This window comes from Electrophorus electricus, chromosome 20, assembly GCF_041902795.1.
Source record: "Electrophorus electricus isolate QZ-2024a chromosome 20, ASM4190279v1, whole genome shotgun sequence".
Classification (NCBI taxonomy): domain Eukaryota; kingdom Metazoa; phylum Chordata; class Actinopteri; order Gymnotiformes; family Gymnotidae; genus Electrophorus; species Electrophorus electricus.
This window is the reverse complement of record NC_137516.1, coordinates 18,900,001-18,922,710: the sequence shown is the minus strand read 5'-3', so window position 1 is coordinate 18,922,710 and position 22,710 is coordinate 18,900,001. Positions and strand designations below refer to the sequence as shown.

At 47.8% G+C, this 22,710-nt stretch overlaps 1 protein-coding gene across 2 annotated transcripts in view; it reads left to right on the top strand.

Annotated features, from left to right (window-relative positions):
• Positions 1-42: 42 nt before the first annotated feature.
• asap1a (ArfGAP with SH3 domain, ankyrin repeat and PH domain 1a) overlaps positions 43-22,710 on the top strand; it is a 45,735-nt gene continuing 23,067 nt past the window's right edge. The window contains exons 1-6 of one of the 2 annotated variants that reach the window (XM_035536231.2): positions 43-896; positions 1,163-1,249; positions 2,445-2,571; positions 16,621-16,693; positions 21,892-22,037; positions 22,342-22,416. In XM_035536231.2, coding sequence (XP_035392124.2) covers positions 1,191-1,249; positions 2,445-2,571; positions 16,621-16,693; positions 21,892-22,037; positions 22,342-22,416 — 480 coding nt within the window. In that variant the 5' untranslated portion in view covers positions 43-896; positions 1,163-1,190. Of the gene's footprint in view, positions 1,250-2,444; positions 2,572-16,620; positions 16,694-21,891; positions 22,038-22,341; positions 22,417-22,710 lie in introns of both variants that reach the window. The other variant, XM_081703013.1, reaches the window with a different exon arrangement.

Below are 22,710 nucleotides of genomic sequence, written 5' to 3'. Positions count from 1 at the left end.
ATGCTCCACACTATACAGAAATGCATTCAGGTGTGTTGCTGTACAAATGTGTTTTCATTCAAACAGTTCTGCTTCCAAAGCAAACAGAGGGGTAGTAAACCACGAAATGAACAAGCATCTACGGCCAGTGACTATTCAAAAACAGTGACTAATAATTGGCTGAAAGTTCCTTCCAGAGAGAGTAATACAAGACACATAATATTATAGTACACGCCTCGACACAAACACGGCCTTTGTGCCGGGTTTCATTGGTCATAACACGCACTGTTTGGATGAACAGTTCAGCCAAATTGCATTTACATTTACATTTTAATACGTTTTGAACCGAATGTTTCCGCTTCTTAGATTAAACCCCACTTTAATTAACCCTCTGGCTATAAGTTTTACGACCTATTGGAAACGGCTCCAATTCCTTCTGTACTCCAGTTCGCAACCACCGAAAATGCGCCTTGCGTCTTGTTCAGTCATCACATAACAAGCTTTTCCGCGGACAGCAGCCCGTTCGCCGCTGTTAAGGGCAGATTTGTAGTCTGATCCGAGACCTCGCTCTGCCAGTCCCTACTGCCGTACAAGTCAAACTTTCGCGGGGTGCCACCGTTAGTGCCCCGATCCCATCCATCGCAGACCCCCCCCCTCCTGTCCACATGGCTGGTTTTCGCTTCCTGTCCAAACGCTGATCGCTTCGCCAGCTCCAGATGGGGAAAATCACCGCGCACATTCCAGTCATACTGGACCGATACCCCGTTCGCGTGTGATTTTTGCGTTTTATGCTCCACCACGGTACAGTGCAACATGAGGTGAATATGGTGGCGTTTGGAAATACGAAGCTTAATGCACAACTTGATTTGCAATTACTTCTGAAACTACTAAGACGGGGTGAAACCGCGGCGGTCTCGGTAAGCTCTTAGGCGTGGTTTTCCTCTCGTGCCATAATATTGTTGCATATCTGCTAGAAGGAGCATTCGCCATGTAGTAGCCCTTGTGCTGTATTTTCTAGCTTGTATAAGCACTTGGTGTAATAAGTTGTTGGCTAACTGCAAGGTTACATCGCGCTTCCAGTTTTCAGTTTACTTAATGCATTTTTACTGACTCTAGTCTTTACCTAGTTCAAACAACTTTACGATGCCTTACTTAATCGTTTTCCCCAAATGTTTCAAACCAGACTTTTTTACGGAGGTGACCACAAAGTCATGAGGGCCTCTTCCTCGCGCTTATCGAGTTTCTCTTCTAGGGATTCCTTGTGGAGCCGGTAAGATGGTTGCATACAACTTCACGCAGCAGCTTCATAGGTGTGAATCACTCGCACAGACGAAGATCAACACTGTTTACATTTATATCGACTCTAGTTAGCCTGCAGCTGCATCTTTTCCCCTGCACAGACAGTTTTACATGCAGTGCAGCGTGTCGCCTATAGACTTCGTAGCTGCATCACATATCTCATAGTGGATCTGTCCCCTCGTCACGCAGCTGATTTGTGCAAGGGACGCGTTTACGACTCCGTTATTACAGCAGCGCTTAGCACAAAAGGCGTCGCTGTAAAGTACACCCGCCTGTATTTAGTGCTTATATTAATAACAGTCTACATCTATAACGGACCGTATTATTATGGTGTGACTCCAGAGGCCACGTAGGCTGCAGGTATCCCATGGGCTTTTACAGTATCCTATTGTTTTAGGCGCGAGCATACAGGCATTTAGTAGCGCGAGCAACCTTTTGTTCTTCTAAACGTGAGATATACTGTTCTCTAATGGGGCACGAGTAGGTCTAAACGAACAAATAAGCAAAATAATGACAAAATAAATAGGTTTGAAGGGCAATGCAAAACTTAATTTTCACCATCAAACGCGAAGAATGCCTTGCTATGCTGAAGCATGCGCAGACGCTTTCCTTGTTTATGTTCGTCATCGACGGTGGGAGGAGGAGTGTGCGTGCACGCGCTGGTGACCGACCGCACGCGAGAAAAGCGCAGGAAAGGGAAAGAAAGGGGAAAACCTTCAGAATGAAGCCGCCGCAGATTATGAAGAACTAGTGTGTTAAAACATTAGCGAAGGAAGGAGCGCTGTCTGATTTAATCGGCGGATTGTGAAACGATCTTATTTTTGGATCCACCGAGCATTTTGCATCTTGCATCTTGCAAAGTCGTGTCTGTTCAGGCTCGATACAAAATACAAGACACACGCGGGCAATTAGACAAGCAGGGAACAGGGACGGAGGTGGGAGGACCACGAGGAAGGCAGCTGCACCGCGCAGCCAAGGAGAAGCTGTTTCTGCTGCTCTGAGCTTTGACTTCCCACCCAGCCTTGCTCAAAGAGAGAGACACACACACACACACACACACACACACAGAGACATCTTCCATTGGTGTCCTGTACCAGTTCTGTCATTAATGGTGCTACAGCTTTGAACATTCTGTATTCCGTTTTACTGGGCGACTGTGTTTTAAGGATGCCGGATCAGATCTCCGTGTCCGAGTTTCTTTCGGAAACGACGGAGGATTACAACTCCCCGACCACATCCAGCTTCACCACGCGCTTGCAGAGCTGTCGGAACACGGTCAGCGTCCTGGAGGAGGTAAGGCCGCGCGCGGTTCCTTCGTGATGAGCTCACTTGCAATGTTGCTTGCGAGAGGAATTGACGACCGGCCCAGACCAGATGATTAATGGGTGCACGTAAAGCGCATTGCCACGTGCTAGAACCTATAATGTGTCACTGAGTTTCATTTTGAGGCTGCACGCGAGCTGACCGGACTGACGGTGGTTCGGTAGTGCTGCGTTACGGTGCACTCCAGCTCCTCGTCTGTACGCCGTTCAGCAGGTTTGGGATGCGGAGGAGCCGTCCAGTGAAACACCGTCTCAACGGGGTTTCAGTCTTTATAGTTCTCAGTCGTTACATTAACTAAAGAAACATAGTAGGCATTTTAATTGTGGATGCGTCGCTAAAATCGGGGCATACCGGTATTTTTCATGCTGTGCGCTGGAAGTAGATTAGATTGTAAACTCAGTTTGAATAACGGTCTTCTTTGCACCGAATTAATCACTCGTTATTGTACAGGTTTGTCGATCAAAGATCGCAGAGATTGTAACTGGTTTTATGCGCAGACTTTGCTAGTGTACCGTGCAGCTGGTGCAGTTCTGTCCGCTCAAAAGAAATGCTAGAGTGCAATGCTGAATCTTGACGTTTAATATAGGCCCCAACCCGACACTGATACTGCATGAAGGAGCAAAGAATTCAGAATAACTACCAAGATTATGACCGCAGCTGTAATGTATCACTGTCAAATCGCATTTTTATGTATTTGTATTGCCTCTTTCAAAATAAAACCAATCTGCCACACGTTGCTGTGGGTTAGAACCACAATCCTCAGGGCACTTGTCTTTGGCGGGGACACCCTGTCTTCACCTTGTAACGAGATCCTCCTCAGTTAATTAGTGAATAACTGGAAATGCATTGGAACGTAAATGAACAGATGGACTAATGGGTGTCATGACCTATTTGTTGGTAATGTTTATTCATGAACACGCTCTTGGGAAGTGACAAAAGTATATTAGGAGAACCTGGACGCTGCTTACTGAAATTCCATTAGCGAAACGTTCACGTGCCGTCACAGTTTCTTTTGTATTTCTCTTGTCTGTGTTTTAGTGGCGCTTGCGTGCGTTAGAATATGTTTACCTCAGCTCTGTCACAGATGTGCACCACAGGCTTTTAAACTTGTTTGTGATGGGTGTCAGGACTGACCAGGTATTCCTCCCCCGCTTTTCAATGAGAAGACATTCCACTTACAGTCTTGTCAGCCCCACTCACTCTCTGTGGAGCTGAGATTTGTTATGTTCTAAGAATAGCCTGACAGCTTGTGTAACAGGAAGGGACCATTCTCCTGTGCAGTGGTTCCAGGAGGGCGGAGAATGGATGAGAGTGATGGAGTGAGGGAATGAGAGAAAATGAGAGAGACACAGAGAGAGAGACGGTATTAACCTACTTCCACATGGGCCAAAGCACACCTGACTTGAAATGACAAACCCTGCTTAGTAGGGTAGAACTGCAGCTCACTCAAAATGATTCAGAAGGCCAGTTTTTCGATAAGATATATCAGCACGCGCGCACACCGATTAACACCATAGGGGGCAGTGTTGGGACTGGCAGAAGTGAAATATGATGCGAGTGTTCCACAGAGGTGAGAGGTGAAAGGTGCTCTCCAGGTTGTGGCTTCAGTGGGCCGACTGGCAGCACCCTGATCTTAGCGGAAATATTCCACAACCGGAAAAGTATGATTCGAAGGAAGGAGGCAGTGGTGGTGTCACAGTATCTGTACTGACGTCTCCTGTTATCCATGGTGACGGCTCACGTTACCTGTACTGACGTCTCCTGTTATTAGTGGTGACCTCTCACGTTATCCGTGGTGACGACTCCTATTGAGATGAATGGTTGATCGCGCTGTTTGCATGCCACGTCTCTCCTTGACATTTCCTAAGTATGACAGCAGTCTTTATCCCAAACCTCATCTAATCACGCTATTGTAGCTCTGTGGTTTCTTTCATTGCCAGCAGAGGTGTGCCGAATTAACAATAAACTTACAGAAATAACTTTGTCTTTTTTTCTTTCTTTCTGTTTCAGACATGACTGATTACAAAGCCTGGTCTAGACATTTTGAGTCTCTGCACACATGCAGTCATTTACGTAAAAGAACACATTTCCTCTGGCCGGTGTATGTCCTTTATCACAGAGGTGCTTACTGGTGTTGGTGGTTATAGGCTCTTTAGTGGTTTTTAAGTGGGTTTTCTGAGCTGCTTGCAGGATATTGAGTTGTGTATGGCGGTGTTCGGTTTCTGCTGGGTTCGGTCTGTCGGGTGCTTATTCTCTTTCGCAGGTGTCGCTGCTGTCAGCAGCAGAGAGGGAGAAGTTACCGACTCACATTTCATAGTGTCATTGTCTCAGATCGACAGAGTTAAATATTCAGCCGCTATCTTTAGAACAGTGTAGTTGTTTTTTTTATCTAGCAGCCTGTGAGGTGGTTCTCGTGGCGTCTACTTGTAAATCGCGCACAGCCCATGACAGCAGTGTGTGTAAGCACGGTGCGCTAACTGTTGGCACAGGCTCGGTCGGGCTTGCATTGTCTCCACTGGTCTCACATTGTCTCCACTGGTCTTTTGTTGTCTCCACTGGTCTCGTGCTGTCCTCACTGGTCTCGCATTGTCTCCGCCTTCCCCTTATGTTGAGATGGCCCTCGCTGGACACTCTGCCTGGCTGTGGTTTCTGGTTCCTGCATGCCTCATACCCGTTTCTTTCCCTCTGTTCTCGCCCCAACCCAGTTGTACCCGCCATACCCCTCCCTCCTCTTGCTCCCTTAGCCGACCCTGAGCCTGATCCCGGGTTCCTCATCATAGTTTGCGTGGCATTTGCTCCCTGTTCCAGCCTTGCCCCTAGCTCTTCATCGAGCAACAGATGGCAGCACCACTGTATGAACACGCCCCTGCCTGCCAGTGCTCTCGGGGGGGCTCGGTCCTCGTCCTCTTTTCCCCTTTTGCGGCCTTCAGCGATGGCACCTGTGGGTGCCGGGCCGGGCTGTTGTTGGGAAGCACCGTCAGGCCCAGGGAGCTGCTGACCCTCTGTCTGTGGAGCATGGAGACCCCAGGCACTTCACAGACAGAGATCTCCCTACTGCCTGAGCCTGCTGTGGACAGAGGCCTGCTGTGTAGGTTTCAGTGTAGCAGGTTACAGTGGTTGCCATTAAGCATTTCAGCTCTGTGGGCAGAACTTGGTTTTCAGAAACATTAGTTTGTCTGCAAGGGGCAGTTAGATGGTAATGATGTTGCTGACTAGGCCCAAATATTGGCTCCAGGGAGGTAGTGAATAGATTTCCCCTGGCAACAGAGAGACAGGCGTTCATACACACCGTTCCCGCTGCTCCTGATCCTGATGGACCTAGAACAGATGTCCGCTCCACTCAGCTGCCCAGCGGATGTGTGGGCGCTTAATCCCGGAACTTTGGAGTATGCGTGGAGCCACTCTGCGCTGATGGAAAACTCTGCCATTAAGAGCTGGCAGACCACGCTGTTAGCCGCATTAAATCCAGCAGGCTGTAGAATGATGGAGCGCAGAGCCTCCTCTTTAACAACAAGCCATACACACACTCAGGGTCTAGCCTGTGCTAATAGCTTCTCCAGACCATTTGTCTGGACACCATCTCTGAAAGCCTTTCTGTTGCAGGACCTCTGCAGGCTAATTCAGCTACACTGAGCCATTTGATGATGAGTGGTTGATGGTGCTACAGCTGGATCATGGTGGTCCCATCCTGGATCAGGATGGTCCTGTCCTGGCTCATGGTGGTCCTTTCCTGGATTAGGGTGGTCCCCTCTTGAATCAGGATGGTCCCATCCTGGATCACGGTGGTCCCGTCTTGGATCACGGTGGTCCCGTCCTGGGTGCGGGTGGTCCCATCCTGGATCACGGTGGTCCCGTCCTGGATCAGGATGGTCCCGTCTTGGATCAGGGTGGCCCTGTCCTGGATCAGGGTGGTCTATTCTTCTTCAGCCAGCCGTTTGATGTCCAAGACACACTGGGAAGCTGACAGAGCCTTAAATGAGATGCAGACTTCCAGTGATGTTTGAAGGCCGCTTTCCGCATGTGCCAGAAGCTGTTGTGGAGGGAGTTCTGTGAGTCTGGCTGGTGGGACTGGCGGGTCAGATGTGGGGCAGAGCTTGTATTGTTTACATAGATCTGCCCCAAGCCACACTGAAACGAGGAATGTATCAGATGTGTCTGCTAGGTTCCTTTGAAAGAGTTTCTGGAGGAGTCTCAAGGTTGGACCACCCCTCCTCTCTCTCCTGGGCCTTTCCGCTTTGCCTGTTTCTGCATATTAGGTCATGCAGACTGTCTTTCTTCCCTGCTGTCACCGTGGCGGTGATGATGAATCTCTACAGTGACCCATTTTATGGCAGGGCTGATCTCCATCCATCGATTTGTGGACAGATTGCAAATCAGAAGATCTGTGCGGGCATCTTTTGACCTTAAAATTGGTGGTGTGGTGGAGATGGGATTTGAGAGCACTTACATCAGAGAGGATTTCTGGAGCTCCAAATCCACAGCTCCATTCTCCAACCTTTCCAACCACTGACTGGGCCCTAATCACTCCTGGGTTAGTTTATGGCTTTTTTTTGACTGCTAGGTCCTATTTATTTCTATATATATTTTTACTTTTTTTGATGGGATATTCGTTCTGTCTCTGTGAGGCAAGGCTGGCTGGCCTTAAGCAAACCAGCAGCAGGATGTAATAACATTTAATGCATCAGGATGCTTTCTGGATCAGGACTCATCTGAATAATCATTATATTGTAATACATGTGCAGTAGAGGTGGCATGATACCAGTTGTTCTGGTACTGATCTCATGCAATATCTTGCATTTGCTACCATGGAGCTGTAGTTCTGTGTAAGCTGTACATGCTATTTTACAGATGTCATGCATGGATATGACAGATAAAAATAAATAAAATGATAAAAACAAAAACTTTATTCACGAGACTAAAGAATTCATTTATTTTCCTTCCATTGCCTTACAGTCAGTCTCTCTTACTGAGATGATATTTCCTGTCTTCGTCATCAGCTGCGTGGTTCTTACCCTTCCCACACTCTCTGTCTGTCTGCTCAGTTTGGCTCACTCACTCACTCACTCCTGACATTTACACTATAGTTCATCTGCTGTTTTTCTTATTACTGAATGCAGCTGTAATTCCACATCAACTTAATAAAAACAACCTTATAACTGTTCTTGTGAATTTTAGCAGTAAATCTCTGTTCTACCTGCTACACACCCGACACACACCAGACACTGAGTGAGCAGACAGACACTACCAGTATTGAGTCTCTCTTCACTCCAGCTCTGTTTAAACCAACAGAAATGAAAAATGAGGATTCTGTATCATAGGGTCACATACTGGACACCACCTACGATACAGAATATTGGGGTTACTAGGGTCACATACTGGACACCACCTATGATACAGAATACTGGGGTTACTATGGTTACATACTGGACACCACCTATGATACAGAATACTGGGGTTACTAGGGTCACATACTGGACACCACCTAGTAACCCCAGTAGTCTGTATCATAGGTGGTGTCCAGTATGTAACCATAGTAACCCCAGTATTCTGTATCATAGGTGGTGTCCAGTATGTGACCCTAGTAACCCCAATATTCTGTATCGTAGGTGGTGTCCAGTATGTGACCCTAGTAACCCCAGTATTCTGTATCATAGGTGGTGTCCAGTATGTGACCCTAGTAACCCCAATATTCTGTATCGTAGGTGGTGTCCAGTAAGTGACATAAGTAACCTCAATGTTCTGTATTGTAGGTGGCGTCTAGTCTCAGTAGTGCCCAAACGTATGTAATCACTAACTGTCCATGTCCCCACACGACTTCGTGGCTGCATTTGCGGAATGTATGTGGAGATGCACGTGACCGCTGCATGCCTCTATAACCCTCACCCAACACTCCTCTATAACCCTCACCCAACACCCTTCTCTAACCCTCACCCAACACTCCTCTATAGCCCTCACCCAACACTCCTCTATAGCCCTCACCCAACACCTCTCTATAACCCTCACACAACACCCCTGTATAGCCCTCACCCAACACTCCTCTATAACCATCTATAACTCTCACCCACCACCCCTCTATAATCCTCTATACCCCTCTATAATCCTCTTTAACCCTCTACCCCTCTAGCATCCTCTATAATCCTCTATAATCCTCTATACCCCTCTAGAATCCTGTATAATCCTCTATACCCCTCTATAATCCTCTATAACCCTCTATAGCCCTCTATAGCCCTCACCTGGTTAACAGGATAGGCTCTACTCACAGAAAATGGAATCATCGCATCCACTGTCTTAAATTTGTCACTCGGTTCCTGTCCGGTTTCTGATTACCGCAGGGAGGAAGTTAAGGGTTATGGATTTCCAAAATGCATAAAACACTTAAAGTTTCAATGTTGAATTGTTGCCACATGCAAACTGAATGTTATCTTGGTGAGAAGCAGTCATCTGTAGCAGCTGTTCTTTGGAAACTGTAAGATGAAAAAAATGTGCCCTCAAACCCAGTCTGAAGTGCTGGAGCTTCACTCACCTTCAGGTTGGGAAGAGTACAATTTTATTAATTTGGCTGGATTTGCCCTGAGTACAGCCCTCCCACATACGTTGGTGTGGTGTGTGTGTGTTTGACTCCTTGACACCTCATTCTTACGTGTCATTAGCACTGAGTTGCTGTCCTACTGGGTGTTCTGGGAGTCTTTGTTAAACTGAGTGGGGTGTGCCAGCCCCTGTGCTAACGAAGGACCAGCTCACAGCCTGATATCAACAACCCAAACCCAACCTGATATCCATGAGAATCAAGCAGTGTCGTCACGGCAACGAAGCGTGGCGGGTTGCCTGGAGCCGCTACAAGGCAGTTAGTAGGTTCGGTGTAAGTGTTTGGAGCCTGTATGGGGAAACTGTGCTATCTCCACGTCTCCACGTACAATTATCTGTTCAAAGCATGTTGTAAAAACAGTGACACAGATTATCCTTTACTGCTCATGTTGGGGTCATTTCATGGGCGCATTAGAAACACTGGAAGGGTAAAGAGGAAGTGAATGGAGGGGTGTGTGGTCACTTCTGTGTTGCACATTGTGAAGCAGGTATCCAACTGCAGTCTTTCCTGTGGCCTCTGAACCCTTTCAAAACACTTTCCATCTGTCACAGAGTGGCTCAGCATGCCAGCAATGATCCATCGCCATGATGTGGGCAAACCTCCTCGGTTGGCTGTGCAGCCGGCCTCCTGGACAGGGGAGGGCAGGGTGCCAACTCCCCACCCGCTGACACCACAAGCAGCCCTGGATGTGGGAGGCATCGGGAATTGAACTTGACAAACGTGCAGTTCTGCTCCTGCAGAAATAGGAAAATAAAACATATAAATGAAATATAAAAATACAAGAAAAAGGGATTTGCAACTTTTTTCTCTGACTATACAGAGGTTTTCACTCCATAGTTGTTCTTGGTGTGGTCCGAGTCTTTGTTAAGGGGAGGTTGCATGTTGGTACGGTTCTGTGTTAAGGGGAGGTCGCGTGTTGGTACGGTTGTGTGTTAAGGGGAGGTTGTGTGTTGGTACGGTTCTGTGTTGGGGGAAGTCGCGTGTTGGTACGGTTCTGTGTTAAGGGGAGGCTGCGTGTTGATACGGTTCTGTGTTGGGGGAGGTTGCGTGTTGATACGGTTCTGTGTTGGGGGAGGTTGCGTGTTGATACGGTTCTGTGTTGGGGGAGGTTGCGTGTTGATACGGTTCTGTGTTGGGGGAGGTTGCGTGTTGATATGGTTCTGTGTTGGAGGTTGCGTGTTGATACGGTTCTGTGTTGGGGGAGGTTGCGTGTTGATACAGTTCTGTGTTAAGGGGAGGCTGTGTGTTGATACGGTTCTGTGTTGGGGGAGGTTGCGTGTTGATACGGTTCTGTGTTGGGGGAGGTTGCGTGTTGATACGGTTCTGTGTTGGGGGAGGTTGCGTGTTGATACAGTTCTGTGTTAAGGGGAGGCTGTGTGTTGATACGGTTCTGTGTTGGGGGAGGTTGCGTGTTGATACGGTTCTGTGTTAAGGGGAGGCTGTGTGTTGATACGGTTCTGTGTTGGGGGAGGTTGCGTGTTGATACAGTTCTGTGTTAAGGGGAGGCTGTGTGTTGATACGGTTCTGTGTTGGGGAGGTCGCGTGTTGGTACGGTTCTGTGCTAAGGGGAGGTCGCGTGTTGATATGGTTCTGTGTTAAGGGAAGGTTGTGTGTTGATAATGTTCTGTACAGTTTTGTGTGGTTGGTTAGACTGCTGAGTCGGGGTTTGTGTCCATGTGATAGTTTGGTTAGACTGCTGAGTCGGGGTTTGTGGTCCATGTGATAGTTTGGTTAGACTGCTGAGTTGGGGTTTGTGGTCCATGCGATGGCTTGGTTAGACTGCTGAGTTCGGGGTTGTGGTACATGCGATGGCTTGGTTAGACTGCTGAGTTGGGGTTTGTGGTCCATTCGATGGCTTGGTTAGACTGCTGAGTCGGGGTTTGTGGTACATTCGATGGCTTGGTTAGACTGCTGAGTCAGGGTTTGTGGTACATTCGATGGCTTGGTTAGACTGCTGAGTCAGGGTTTGTGGTCCATGCGATGGCTTGGTTAGACTGCTGAGTCGGGGTTTGTGGTACATTCGATAGCTTGGTTAGACTGCTGAGTCAGGGTTTGTGGACCATGTGATGGCTTGGTTAGACTGCTGAGTCAGGGTTTGTGTATTTGTGAAGCCCAGGACACACCGTTTTCCCACCAGACTCTGTGTGTGTGTGTGTGTGTTTTATTATTAAGTGTGTTGTTGTAATCGAGGATTAAAGGAACATGGGACATTTTGGTTGTAATCTGCTTCTGTATCTCACCTGGTGGAGCAGCCCATACTGTTCCTAGAGGCCACATATGCTGTCATAAACATCTAAGTCAGTAGATATAAAAGTGAAATTTAAATGTAGGCATGTCTGTTGCCATGGAAACTCAGTGAACAGACCCTAATTTACACAGTGATGTGTTTTTTATCCAAAGCTGTGGGGTTGTCTTAGCTCATGTGGAAGCATGTTCCGTGTTTCGTTGTTGATAATGACGAGGTGTCTAAGCTCCCTCCCAGTTGGGCTGTGGTCTTTTTAGTTGTAACGGGTTTGTAGTCGCCTGCTCCACTCTGGCACCAGATCGGCCATTTCCACAGCTCTGACTCACAACAGCCGCTAAATGCTGGCATCAGCACAGCCGAGAGAGCGAGAGCGGGGGGGGGGGTTATGATCTGTGCGTTCCAGGCCCAGGGAAAGGTTTTCCCCATTAAGCAGGCCGCGGAGAACGCTCTCTGTTCCCCAGACCTGCTGTACGGGTATGGGGGCAGCGGTACTCTGCTGAGGTAGGCGCAACCGATAATGTCCACCGCTCACATTCACACTCAAACTCGTGAACTGTTATCAGAGCCTCATTCAAAAGTGTAACCAGTACAATCACAGGTGCACTGGAACACAAACAGAAACAGAGCAAACACAATATTACACTTACAGTATTCCCTATATAGACAAGACACATGCCAACAGACAGGCTAGGTGCAGTCCAGTGTGTCGGTCCGTCACTGGTGTGTTGACATAGGGGCTGAGACACCAGAGAGAGAGAGAGAGAGAGAGAGAGAGAGCGAGAGACAGAGCGAGGGAGAGAGAGAGAGAGAGAGAGCACGAGCACAGCAGGGTTTCTCTCCTAAAGTGCATGTTCCATATTCATATCCATATTCCATTAAGTTAATTATCCTTGCTGTTCTGAGAGTCTTGCTTGCATTACAACTGGTCAGTGTGCACAAATGTGGCAGGACCACCTGTGTTTGGTACACTGTTGTGACAAATTAAGAACTGATGAACACAGGACCACAGCAATTTGTCAAACCGCTTATCAAAACATGCGTGAGGATTGTCAGTAGCAGCATTAGTAGCTCAGAGGTTAAGGTACTTGACTAGTAATTAGAAGGTCCCACCACTGCCCAGTTGCCACTGTTGGGCCCCTAAACAAGACCCTTAACCCTCAATTGCTCCCACTGTATTCAGTCATAATTGTAAGTTTCTTTGGATCAAAGTGTCAGGTAAATGTAAATAATCTGAACCTGGTCAGTGTAGTCAGCGTTAAGGTGAATGGATCTGATTTGTCTGGCTGGCTGTTTGGAGATGCTATTTTCAGTAGGAATGGTTGGTACTGTTGAATCCCTTGCTCAAAGTAAGGGCTGATATCCCAATAATAATATGCCTGAAAACAGTTAAATTAGAGCTGGCAGTGATAATGGTAACAGTACTAATCAACATGCCATTGCAGATTGTCTAGTCCAGAGCCAAAACAACATTTACTGTATCTATAATGGGTGGTAAACGCGGTCAAATTACACAGAATTGGGTTGCACTTGGGCTGTCCTGGGGGTAGGGTGAAGGACTCTGCTGATTGGCTGGAGAGTTGAAATGGCGCGTGGGTTAACGAGACAGTGAGGAATCAGTAGGTTGCGTGTGTTGGCCATCCCAACGGTAGTGAGCTGGGACGTCACCACACCTGCACCGAGTGCTTCCTGTGAGGGTGAGTGAGCAGAGATGATGAGTCTTATAGGGTGAACCAGGGTCAGTAGAAGACACACACACACACTCACTCACTCATTCACACACACACACACACACACACACACACACACACACACACACTCATTTAGTCAGTCACCAACTATTAGTCAGTCGCAGTTTCCCTCAGTGTCCTGTTGACCATCTGAACGCCACGTGTTAGTGTTAGTGTTAGGGTTGGTTGGTGTTAGGGTTAGTGTTAGGGTTAGCATTAGTGTTAGTTAGGGTTAGGGTTAGGGTTGGTTAGTGTTAGGGTTAGTGTTAGGGTTGGTTAGGGTTAGTGTTAGTGTTAGGGTTAGTGTTAGAGTTAGCGTTAGGGTTAGTGTTAGTTAGGATTAGTTAGGGTTAGTGTTAGTTAGGGTTAGTGTTAGGGTTAGTTAGGGTTAGGGTTAGTGTTAGTGTTAGGGTTGGTTAGGGTTAGTGTTAGTGTTAGGGTTAGTTAGGGTTAGTGTTAGGGTTGGTTAGCATTAGGGTTAGCGTTAGGGTTAGCGTTAGGGTTAGTGTTAGTTAGGGTTAGTGTTAGGGTTGGTTAGGGTTAGTGTTAGGGTTGGTTAGGGTTAGGGTTAGGGTTAATGTTAGGGTTAGCGTTAGGGTTAGCGTTAGTGTTAGTTAGGGTTAGCGTTAGGGTTAGTTAGGGTTAGGGTTAGTGTTAGGGTTAGTGTTAATGTTAGTTAGGGTTAGTGTTAGGGTTGGTTAGTGTTAGGGTTAGTTAGGGTTAGGGTTAGTGTTAGGGTTAGTGGTAGGGTTAGTTAGGGTTTGGGTTAGTGTTAGGGTTAGGGTTTGTTAGGGTTAGTGTTAGGGTTAGTGTTAGTGGTAGGGTTAGTGTTAGGGTTAGTTAGGGTTAGGGTTAGTTAGTGTTAGGGTTAGTGTTAGTTAGTTAGTGTTAGTGTTAGGGTTAGGGTTTGTTAGGGTTAGTGTTAGGGTTAGTGTTAGTGTTAGGGTTAGGGTTAGTTAGTGTTAGGGTTAGGGTTAGTGTTAGGGTTAATTAGGGTTAGGGCTAGGGTTAGTTAGTGTTAGGGTTAGTTAGGGTTAGGGTTAGTGTTAGGGTTAATTAGGGTTAGGGTTAGTTAGTGTTAGGGTTAATTAGGGTTAGTGTTAGTGTTAGGGTTAGATACAGATGAACGGAGGTGAGATGCTTCAGCAGTGGGAGTTCTCCACCCTGCTCACGTGACCACAACAAGAGAGTGGGACAGATTCAGTGCTTTCATTATCAGAGCCCTCTCTCTCTCTCTCTCTCTCTCTCTCTCTCTCTCTCTCTCTCTCTCCCTGTCTCTCTCTCTCCCCCATCTCCCTCTTTCTCCCTCTATCCTTCTTGATTTCTGTACTATGACTCATTCTTTATTATGAACAGATGTGCAGACTAGAACAGTGTCTAAAAGTGTTAGAATTTCCCGAGTGCTGACTGCTTTCTGGAACTCACCTCTGCTGTTTCGATGTCCCTTTAATGAACGCAGTCGTTTGGCTGTACGCACACAGAGGGGATAATGGCTGTACACTGAAAAGATCTAAACACGTTACTATGTAATCTACTCTACCATTCCCAGGAGATCCCGCTGTCAGACCCGGTCTCTCTCCATACAGGAAGTGATGGATCGAGAGACCACCCATTTCTAAGTATGTACCAGGGCCGTCTGAGCCCGATGGCATATCTGTGCCAGGCCGCATGCTTTAAGGCTGACCCTTGGTGCCATCTGATGAGCCTGCTTCCTGCCAGGGCTTCCCTGGCACTTCCTGTGCCTGCGTATGTGGCTATTTATGATTCCCACATCCTTTATTTCCTGTTGACACTGAGGATTAAGGTTTTAACAGGCTAAGGCCCACGCACTGGTTTTTGGACAGGGAGAGGAAGTTAGGACAGCCTTCAAAACTGGTTAGGTGTAGACGTTTGATGTGTCTGAAGAGTTCTGGGAGAATGGATCTGTCCATCTGGGACGAGAGAAACATGTAAACAATGTCAGTTTAACACATCTGTTACTTCGTGTAAAAAAGATGAACACGTGAAACTAAACAGGAAGTCCTACTGTGTATTTAAAACTCTGGTATACAACCTGACTGACAAAAATTAGTTAGTGTTGTCAGCTGATGCTGAAAATTCACATAGTAAATTCATGCCTCAGTTCAGCTCATTCAGATGACTGGTGTTTTATTTTATCTTATTTTTTAAATATATTCCTAGAACGATACAGAGAAATAAATGTCCAGAAGACTTGTCATGGGTGAAGTTCAGAATTTCTCTTAGCCTGCACTTTTCTGAGGAAATCCACACCTTCCCGCCATAGCCCGGCTCCGCTCCGCTCCGGGAGGGACCCGTGTGGGCTGTGGCCCATGCCAGTACTGCAGATCCCAGGATGGCCATCGTGTGCCGGCCTCCTTCTGCCCCACACACCTCATCGTTATTCTCTGAGCTCAGAGCGTTTGGCCGTGTGTGTTCATTTTATGCGTGGTGGGCGAATCCTGTGCAGCATTGGGGGAATGTGTAGGAGACTTCTCCAGAAAGCCACACTGCTATTGGTCTGCTGTTGCTGGGCAGATGCATGATACGCTGAGTCATTTAGCAGTTCAGCTTCGTCAAGCCCTTCAGGTTTGATCTGGGGGGTTCAGTCCTTCAAGCTGTAGTAAGTACTGAGCTTTACTTTATGTCTTAGTGTTGGAGGTCTAATGGAAAACACTGCACACAGAGGACTTTGTCTCTCACATACACACTCACACACACACACACACACACACTCACACACATATACACACACTCTCACACACACACACATATATACACACACACACACACACACACACACACACACACACACACACACATATATACATATTCACACACACACACACACACACACATACTCACACACACACACACACACACACACACATACTCACACATATACACACACACACACACACATATATATACACACACACACTCACACACATATACACACACACATATATACACACATACACAGACACACACACACATATATATATATATATATATATATATATATATATATATATATATATATATATACATATTCACATACACACACACACACTCACACACACACACACACACATATATATACACATTCTCACACACACACACACACACACACACACACACACACACACACACACACACATATATACACACACTCACGCACACACACACACACACACACACACACACACACACACACACACACACACACACAGAGGGTTTCCTTCTGTCTCCCTGCCCAGTGACTCATCACAGTAGAGAAAAGCTGTTCAAGGCACTGTGTTGCCTTGGTTACGGCACAAGCAGGAATCCTCATGCTTCCCACTACATGCATGCACTACACGTCAGATTTGCCTCCGTGAGGCTTTTTGTTAATGGGAAAATGCTCTTAATGAAGCGTTTACTCACAAACCCTCCACGGTTGTTTCTCCCTCTCTTCTGTCCAGGCGCTCGACCAGGACCGCACGGCTTTGCAGAAGGTCAAGAAATCCGTCAAAGCGATCTACAGCTCAGGCCAAGGTAAGGGTCCCGTGCCTTCGCAAGTGCCACGCTGGGCCAGCGTCCTGCTCCGCGCTGTACCGCTGAGGGCAGCCGTGTGACCGGGCTGCTGCTCTTACCTGACTTCCTCCTTCTACATTCTTCCTTTTCCCTGTGCTGTGCTGCCCAGGGCCTTTTTGTGGCACACATGGGCACATGACACGACGGTGTGTGGGCTGTTGCGAGGACCCTGTGCTGCTGCCATTTGTTTATTCATATATAGCATTTACAACACACACACACACACACACACGTCACAGAGCAGATTTACACATGTCTGGGTCCTGATCCCTTATGAGCAAACCACAGGAGACAAGGAAAAACTCACTGGAATTAAGGAAAACCTCCCTGGAATTAAGGAAAAAAACTTGGGAGAACCAAGACTTGAGAGGGAATTCTCGAGTTAATCTTAACCCGAGTTAATCCTAACCCTAAAAATAATAACCCTAACCCCAAATCACACTCCAAAAAAACATGTCTTCAGTAAACCTAAACACCTTGGAAAAGAAACACTAATTAAATGTGTCCAGCCTCAGGTCCATGACTGTGTGATTAGTTTTGGAAACATTAATACTATAAGATGAAGCTGCATTGCTTGGTGTTGCCACCGTACTGCTGCTCAGCCTCATCTGTGTGCACTCTGGCACTCTGCAGGTTCGTTTGTGGTTGGTTCTGTTTTATGAGTCGACCCTGCGCTGACCCCTGGGTTTCTTAGAGAATCATTAGCTTCTGACCCTCTGGAGTCAGTAAATAACCCCTGACCCCCTCTGTTTGGGCTGATATCTTTACCCACGTCTCTATTGTGCTGTGTGAGGATTTGTGAGGCTGTGTGTGTGCTGTGTTGTGCTGTGTGAGGCTGTGTGTGTGCTGTGTTGTGCTGTGTGAAGATGTGTGAGGCTGTGTGTGTGCTGTGAAGATGTGTGAGGCTGTGTGTGTGCTGTGTGAAGATGTGTGTGTGCTGTGTTGTGCTGTGAGGATGTGTGAGGCTGTGTGTGTGCTGTGTGAAGATGTGTGAGGCTGTGTGTGTGCTGTGTGTGTGCTGTGTGAGGCTGTGTGTGTGCTGTGTTGTGCTGTGAGAGGCTGTGTGTGTGCTGTGTTGTGCTGTGTGAAGATGTGTGAGGCTGTGTGTGCTGTGCTGTGTGAGGCTGTGTGTGTGCTGTGTTGTGCTGTGTGAGGCTGTGTGAGGCTGTGTGTGTGCTGTGTTGTGCTGTGAGGGGATGTGTGAGGCTGTGTGTGTGCTGTGTTGTGCTGTGAGGGGATGTGTGAGGCTGTGTGTGTGCTGTGTTGTGCTGTGAGAGGCTGTGTGTGTGCTGTGTTGTGCTGTGTGAAGATGTGTGAGGCTGTGTTGTGCTGTGTGAAGATGTGTGAGGCTGTGTGTGTGCTGTGTGAAGATGTGTGAGGCTGTGTGTGTGCTGTGTTGTGCTGTGAGAGGATGTGTGAGGCTGTGTGTGCTGTGTGAAGATGTGTGAGGCTGTGTGTGTGCTGTGTGAAGATGTGTGAGGCTGTGTGTGTGCTGTGTGTGTGCTGTGTTGTGCTGTGAGAGGCTGTGTGTGTTGTGTTGTGCTGTGTGAAGATGTGTGAGGCTGTGTGTGCTGTGCTGTGTGAGGCTGTGTGTGTGCTGTGTTGTGCTGTGTGAGGCTGTGTGTGTGCTGTGTGAGGCTGTGTGTGTGCTGTGTTGTGCTGTGAGGGGATGTGTGAGGCTGTGTGTGTGCTGTGTTGTGCTGTGAGGGGATGTGTGAGGCTGTGTGTGTGCTGTGTGAAGATGTGTGAAGCTGTGTGTGTGCTGTGTTGTGCTGTGAGAGGCTGTGTGTGTGCTGTGTTGTGCTGTGTGAAGATGTGTGAGGCTGTGTTGTGCTGTGTGAAGATGTGTGAAGCTGTGTGTGTGCTGTGTTGTGCTGTGTGAAGATGTGTGAGGCTGTGTTGTGCTGTGTGAAGATGTGTGAGGCTGTGTGTGTGCTGTGTTGTGCTGTGAGAGGATGTGTGAGGCTGTGTTGTGGTGTGTGAAGATGTGTGAGGCTGTGTTGTGCTGTGTGAGGATATATGAGGCTGTGTGTGTGCTGCGTTGTGCTGTGAGAGGATGTGTGAGGCTCTGTGTGTGCTGTGTGAAGATGTGTGTGCTGTTGTGCTGTGTGAGGATGCGTCAGGCTGTGTGTGTGCTGTGTTGTGCTGTGAGAGGATGTGTGCATCTGACGTGATGGGCCTGACCTCACTGTGGGGCATGCTCCAATCAGACACATTTACATTAGCTTGAGATAATGACCCAACATGACCTTGCTGTCTGTGTTCCTCTTTACTGCGCCTGTAGAGGCTTCATAGAGAGACCAGCGATATAAAAACCAGCCGTAAGATGTGTGTGATATAAGCCTCTTTTCACCTGAAGAGACAAACTGTTCTGAATACGGACAGTAAACATTCCAGTCGTGTTTCCACACGAACACAGTTCAGCACAGAACACTTACAAACCGTGCTCAACCCCTAACCCCTAAGCCCTAAACCCTAATCCCTAACCGTGCTCAACCCCTAACCCCTAAACCCTAAACCCTAATCCCTAACCGTGCTCAACCCCTAACCCCTAAGACCTAAACCCTAATCCCTAACCGTGCTCAACCCCTAACCCCTAAGCCCTAAACCCTAATCCCTAACCGTGCTCAACCCCTAACCCCTAAACCCTAAACCCTAATCCCTAACCGTGCTCAACCCCTAACCCCTAAACCCTAAACCCTAATCCCTAACCGTGCTCAACCCCTAACCCCTAAGCCCTAAACCCTAATCCCTAACCGTGCTCAACCCCTAACCCCTAAACCCTAAACCCTAATCCCTAACCGTGCTCAACCCCTAACCCCTAAACCCTAAACCCTAATCCCTAACCGTGCTCAACCCCTAACCCCTAAGCCCTAAACCCTAATCCCTAACCGTGCTCAACCCCTAACCCCTAAGCCCTAAACCCTAATCCCTAACCGTGCTCAACCCCTAACCCCTAAACCCTAAACCCTAATCCCTAACCGTGCTCAACCCCTAACCCCTAAACCCTAAACCCTAATCCCTAACCGTGCTCAGCCCCTAACCCCTAAGCCCTAAACCCTAATCCCTAACCGTGCTCAGCCCCTAACCCCTAAGCCCTAAACCCTAATCCCTAACCGTGCTCAGCCCCTAACCCCTAAGCCCTAAACCCTAATCCCTAACCGTGCTCAGCCCCTAACCCCTAAGACCTAAACCCTCATCCCTAACCGTGCTCAGCCCCTAACCCCTAAACCCTAAACCCTAATCCCTAACCGTGCTCAGCCCCTAACCCCTAAGCCCTAAACCCTAATCCCTAACCGTGCTCAGCCCCTAACCCCTAAGACCTAAACCCTCATCCCTAACCGTGCTCAGCCCCTAACCCCTAAGCCCTAAACCCTAATCCCTAACCGTGCTCAACCCCTAACCCCTAAGACCTAAACCCTAATCCCTAACCGTGCTCAACCCCTAACCCCTAAACCCTAAACCCTAATCCCTAACCGTGCTCAACCCCTAACCCCTAAACCCTAAACCCTAATCCCTAACCGTGCTCAACCCCTAACCCCTAAGCCCTAAACCCTAATCCCTAACCGTGCTCAACCCCTAACCCCTAAGCCCTAAACCCTAATCCCTAACCGTGCTCAACCCCTAACCCCTAAGCCCTAAACCCTAATCCCTAACCGTGCTCAACCCCTAACCCCTAAGCCCTAAACCCTAATCCCTAACCGTGCTCAACCCCTAACCCCTAAGCCCTAAACCCTAAACCCTAACCGTGCTCAGGGCTGCAGAAACGTGGGGTGGCTTAATGACGCAGAGATTTGCTGATGGTTCTGTGGAGACGTAATTCTCTTCCTGTTGCCTTCTCATTCATCGCCTGCGTTTGAGTATTTCCTGTACTCTTGTGCACACAAGCAAAGAAACACTAAAAACAGTCCAAACACGATCGAATTATCATCAGGCACATGCCACAAATCCTTCTTGACCATTATTTCTAACACAACATTGTGGAAAAAGAAACCGTAACTGGCCACTGGAGACCGGAATGGCGGCATAGAGTAAACGTTTGGCCCTACAGTGGAAAAGAGGCTACAGCCGTTCATGAAAAGTATTCCTCACTGGGACTTCCTTCAGCTGGGACGGACTCCCATGACTGCTTACCAAGGTCAGCTGCATATTTTGGGATCAGCGGGGGACATTGTGCTCTAAATATAGTGCCCCAAGGCAGCTGAAATACAGCCTTAAAATTCTTTGTTGCTTCTAGTGTTATTTGCTTTAATGCTGTTCCACCAGCACCATAAACACTCAGCTGTTCCCAGCAAGCATTCTCTCTCAGTCCAGACTGGGATTCCCTCTGTTGGTCTCCCCAGGGAAGTGCCAGTGCTCTGGCCTTGGGGGTCCAGTGCTTCTCCTTCCCTTCTAAAACATGACCTAACCGTTCGGTTTGGCACAGGGCTGGCCTCCCAGGCACGCCCGGCGTTCCACAGGCGGTGGAGTCCCGCCAATGGCCTGTGCCCTACCCGGAATCCTGTAAACACATGCCGGATGCATTTGTCCTGCTGGAGACTTGTATGGCTGTGTTGACGTGGGTGTCATTAACGTGCATGGATTTGCCAGTCCGGGAGTCCCAGAACACTCTGAGACGTTGTGTCTCCCCCCAGTGGTGGGGTGGTAGAGTCCTCTATCTTCAGTTACCTTGAGGGAAAGGCCAGCACAACAGCAGACATTGTCTGTGTGAGCAGTAGTAGGCTATTATTATTATTATTAGCTGAACTGGGTTTTCTGGTTCAGACATGAGGTCTGGATCAGTTCACCCACGACTCTGTCAGCCTGGTTAAAATAGCAGGGGGATGTTCTTCAGTGGATTCGTTTAATAGAGAGTGGTTTTCTTGTGGTTTTCTTTAGTTGGATATTTCAAGCAGAGGACATTGACATCTAATCTCTGACAACATTAACATAAGCTCTTGGGTTGGCAGCACTATGGTTGTCTTATTGATTATAGTGTAACTAAAGGGTTTGATTTATTGATGGAGATGTGATGCCTAAACAAGAAACGCTTGTTATTCCTTGTAGGATTAAAAAAGATAAATGAGTAAATAAATAAACTGGGTTAATGCGTGGTGTAAATATACAGTGATATCCTGACGACAGGATACACAGTAACCCCCCCCCCCCCCCCCCCACAGAGCATGTGCAGAATGAGGAGACCTACGGCCAAGCGCTGGACCGGTTTGGCAGCAACTTCATGGGCCGGGGCAGCTCTGACCTGGGCGTAGCTTTCAGCACCTTCTCCTGCCTCGTCAAGGAGCTGGCGGCCCTGCTGAAACACCTGGTGAGTCTACAGCAGAACACACAGTGCAGCCCCAATGTCTGTCACAACTCATGTAACCTTTCACACCTTGTGCAACCTTTCACCTGTAAATATATGTGATGGTGAATCATATTTATATGTATATATGTGATGGTGAATCATGTTTATATGTACATATGTGATGGTAAACCATATTTCTAAAAAATATTTACTAGGCTCAAAATGTTTACTAGGTTTAAAGCCACATGGATGTAACATGTGAAGTGAACTGTGTTTCCGTCTGTGTAACCCTTGACCCCTGACCCCTTCTCTTGCCTTTCTCCAGCTCCAGAGTCTCAGTCACAACGTAATCTTCACCCTGGACTCTCTGCTCAAAGGGGACTTGAGAGAAGTGAAGGGGGTGAGATAGTGCCACTGGCTCCACCCTAATTAAGGAGGAGGAGTCTTTTAAAAGAAGCATGCTGACATACAGCCCTTTCCCTCTGAACAAGGCCCTCTGCCCTTCCTGTGCGTGTGTGTCTATGTTTGTTTGAATGTAGTGACTTTTAATGCAGGGTAAAGTATATAAGCAGGTAACATAATGATTTGGGTGTGTGTGGACTGTTTCTGACAGCTGTCATGGCGACAAACACAAAGATCTGACATGATCAATGGCCAGACCTGGTCTGATGATTGGGTGTAACATTCGGGTCTG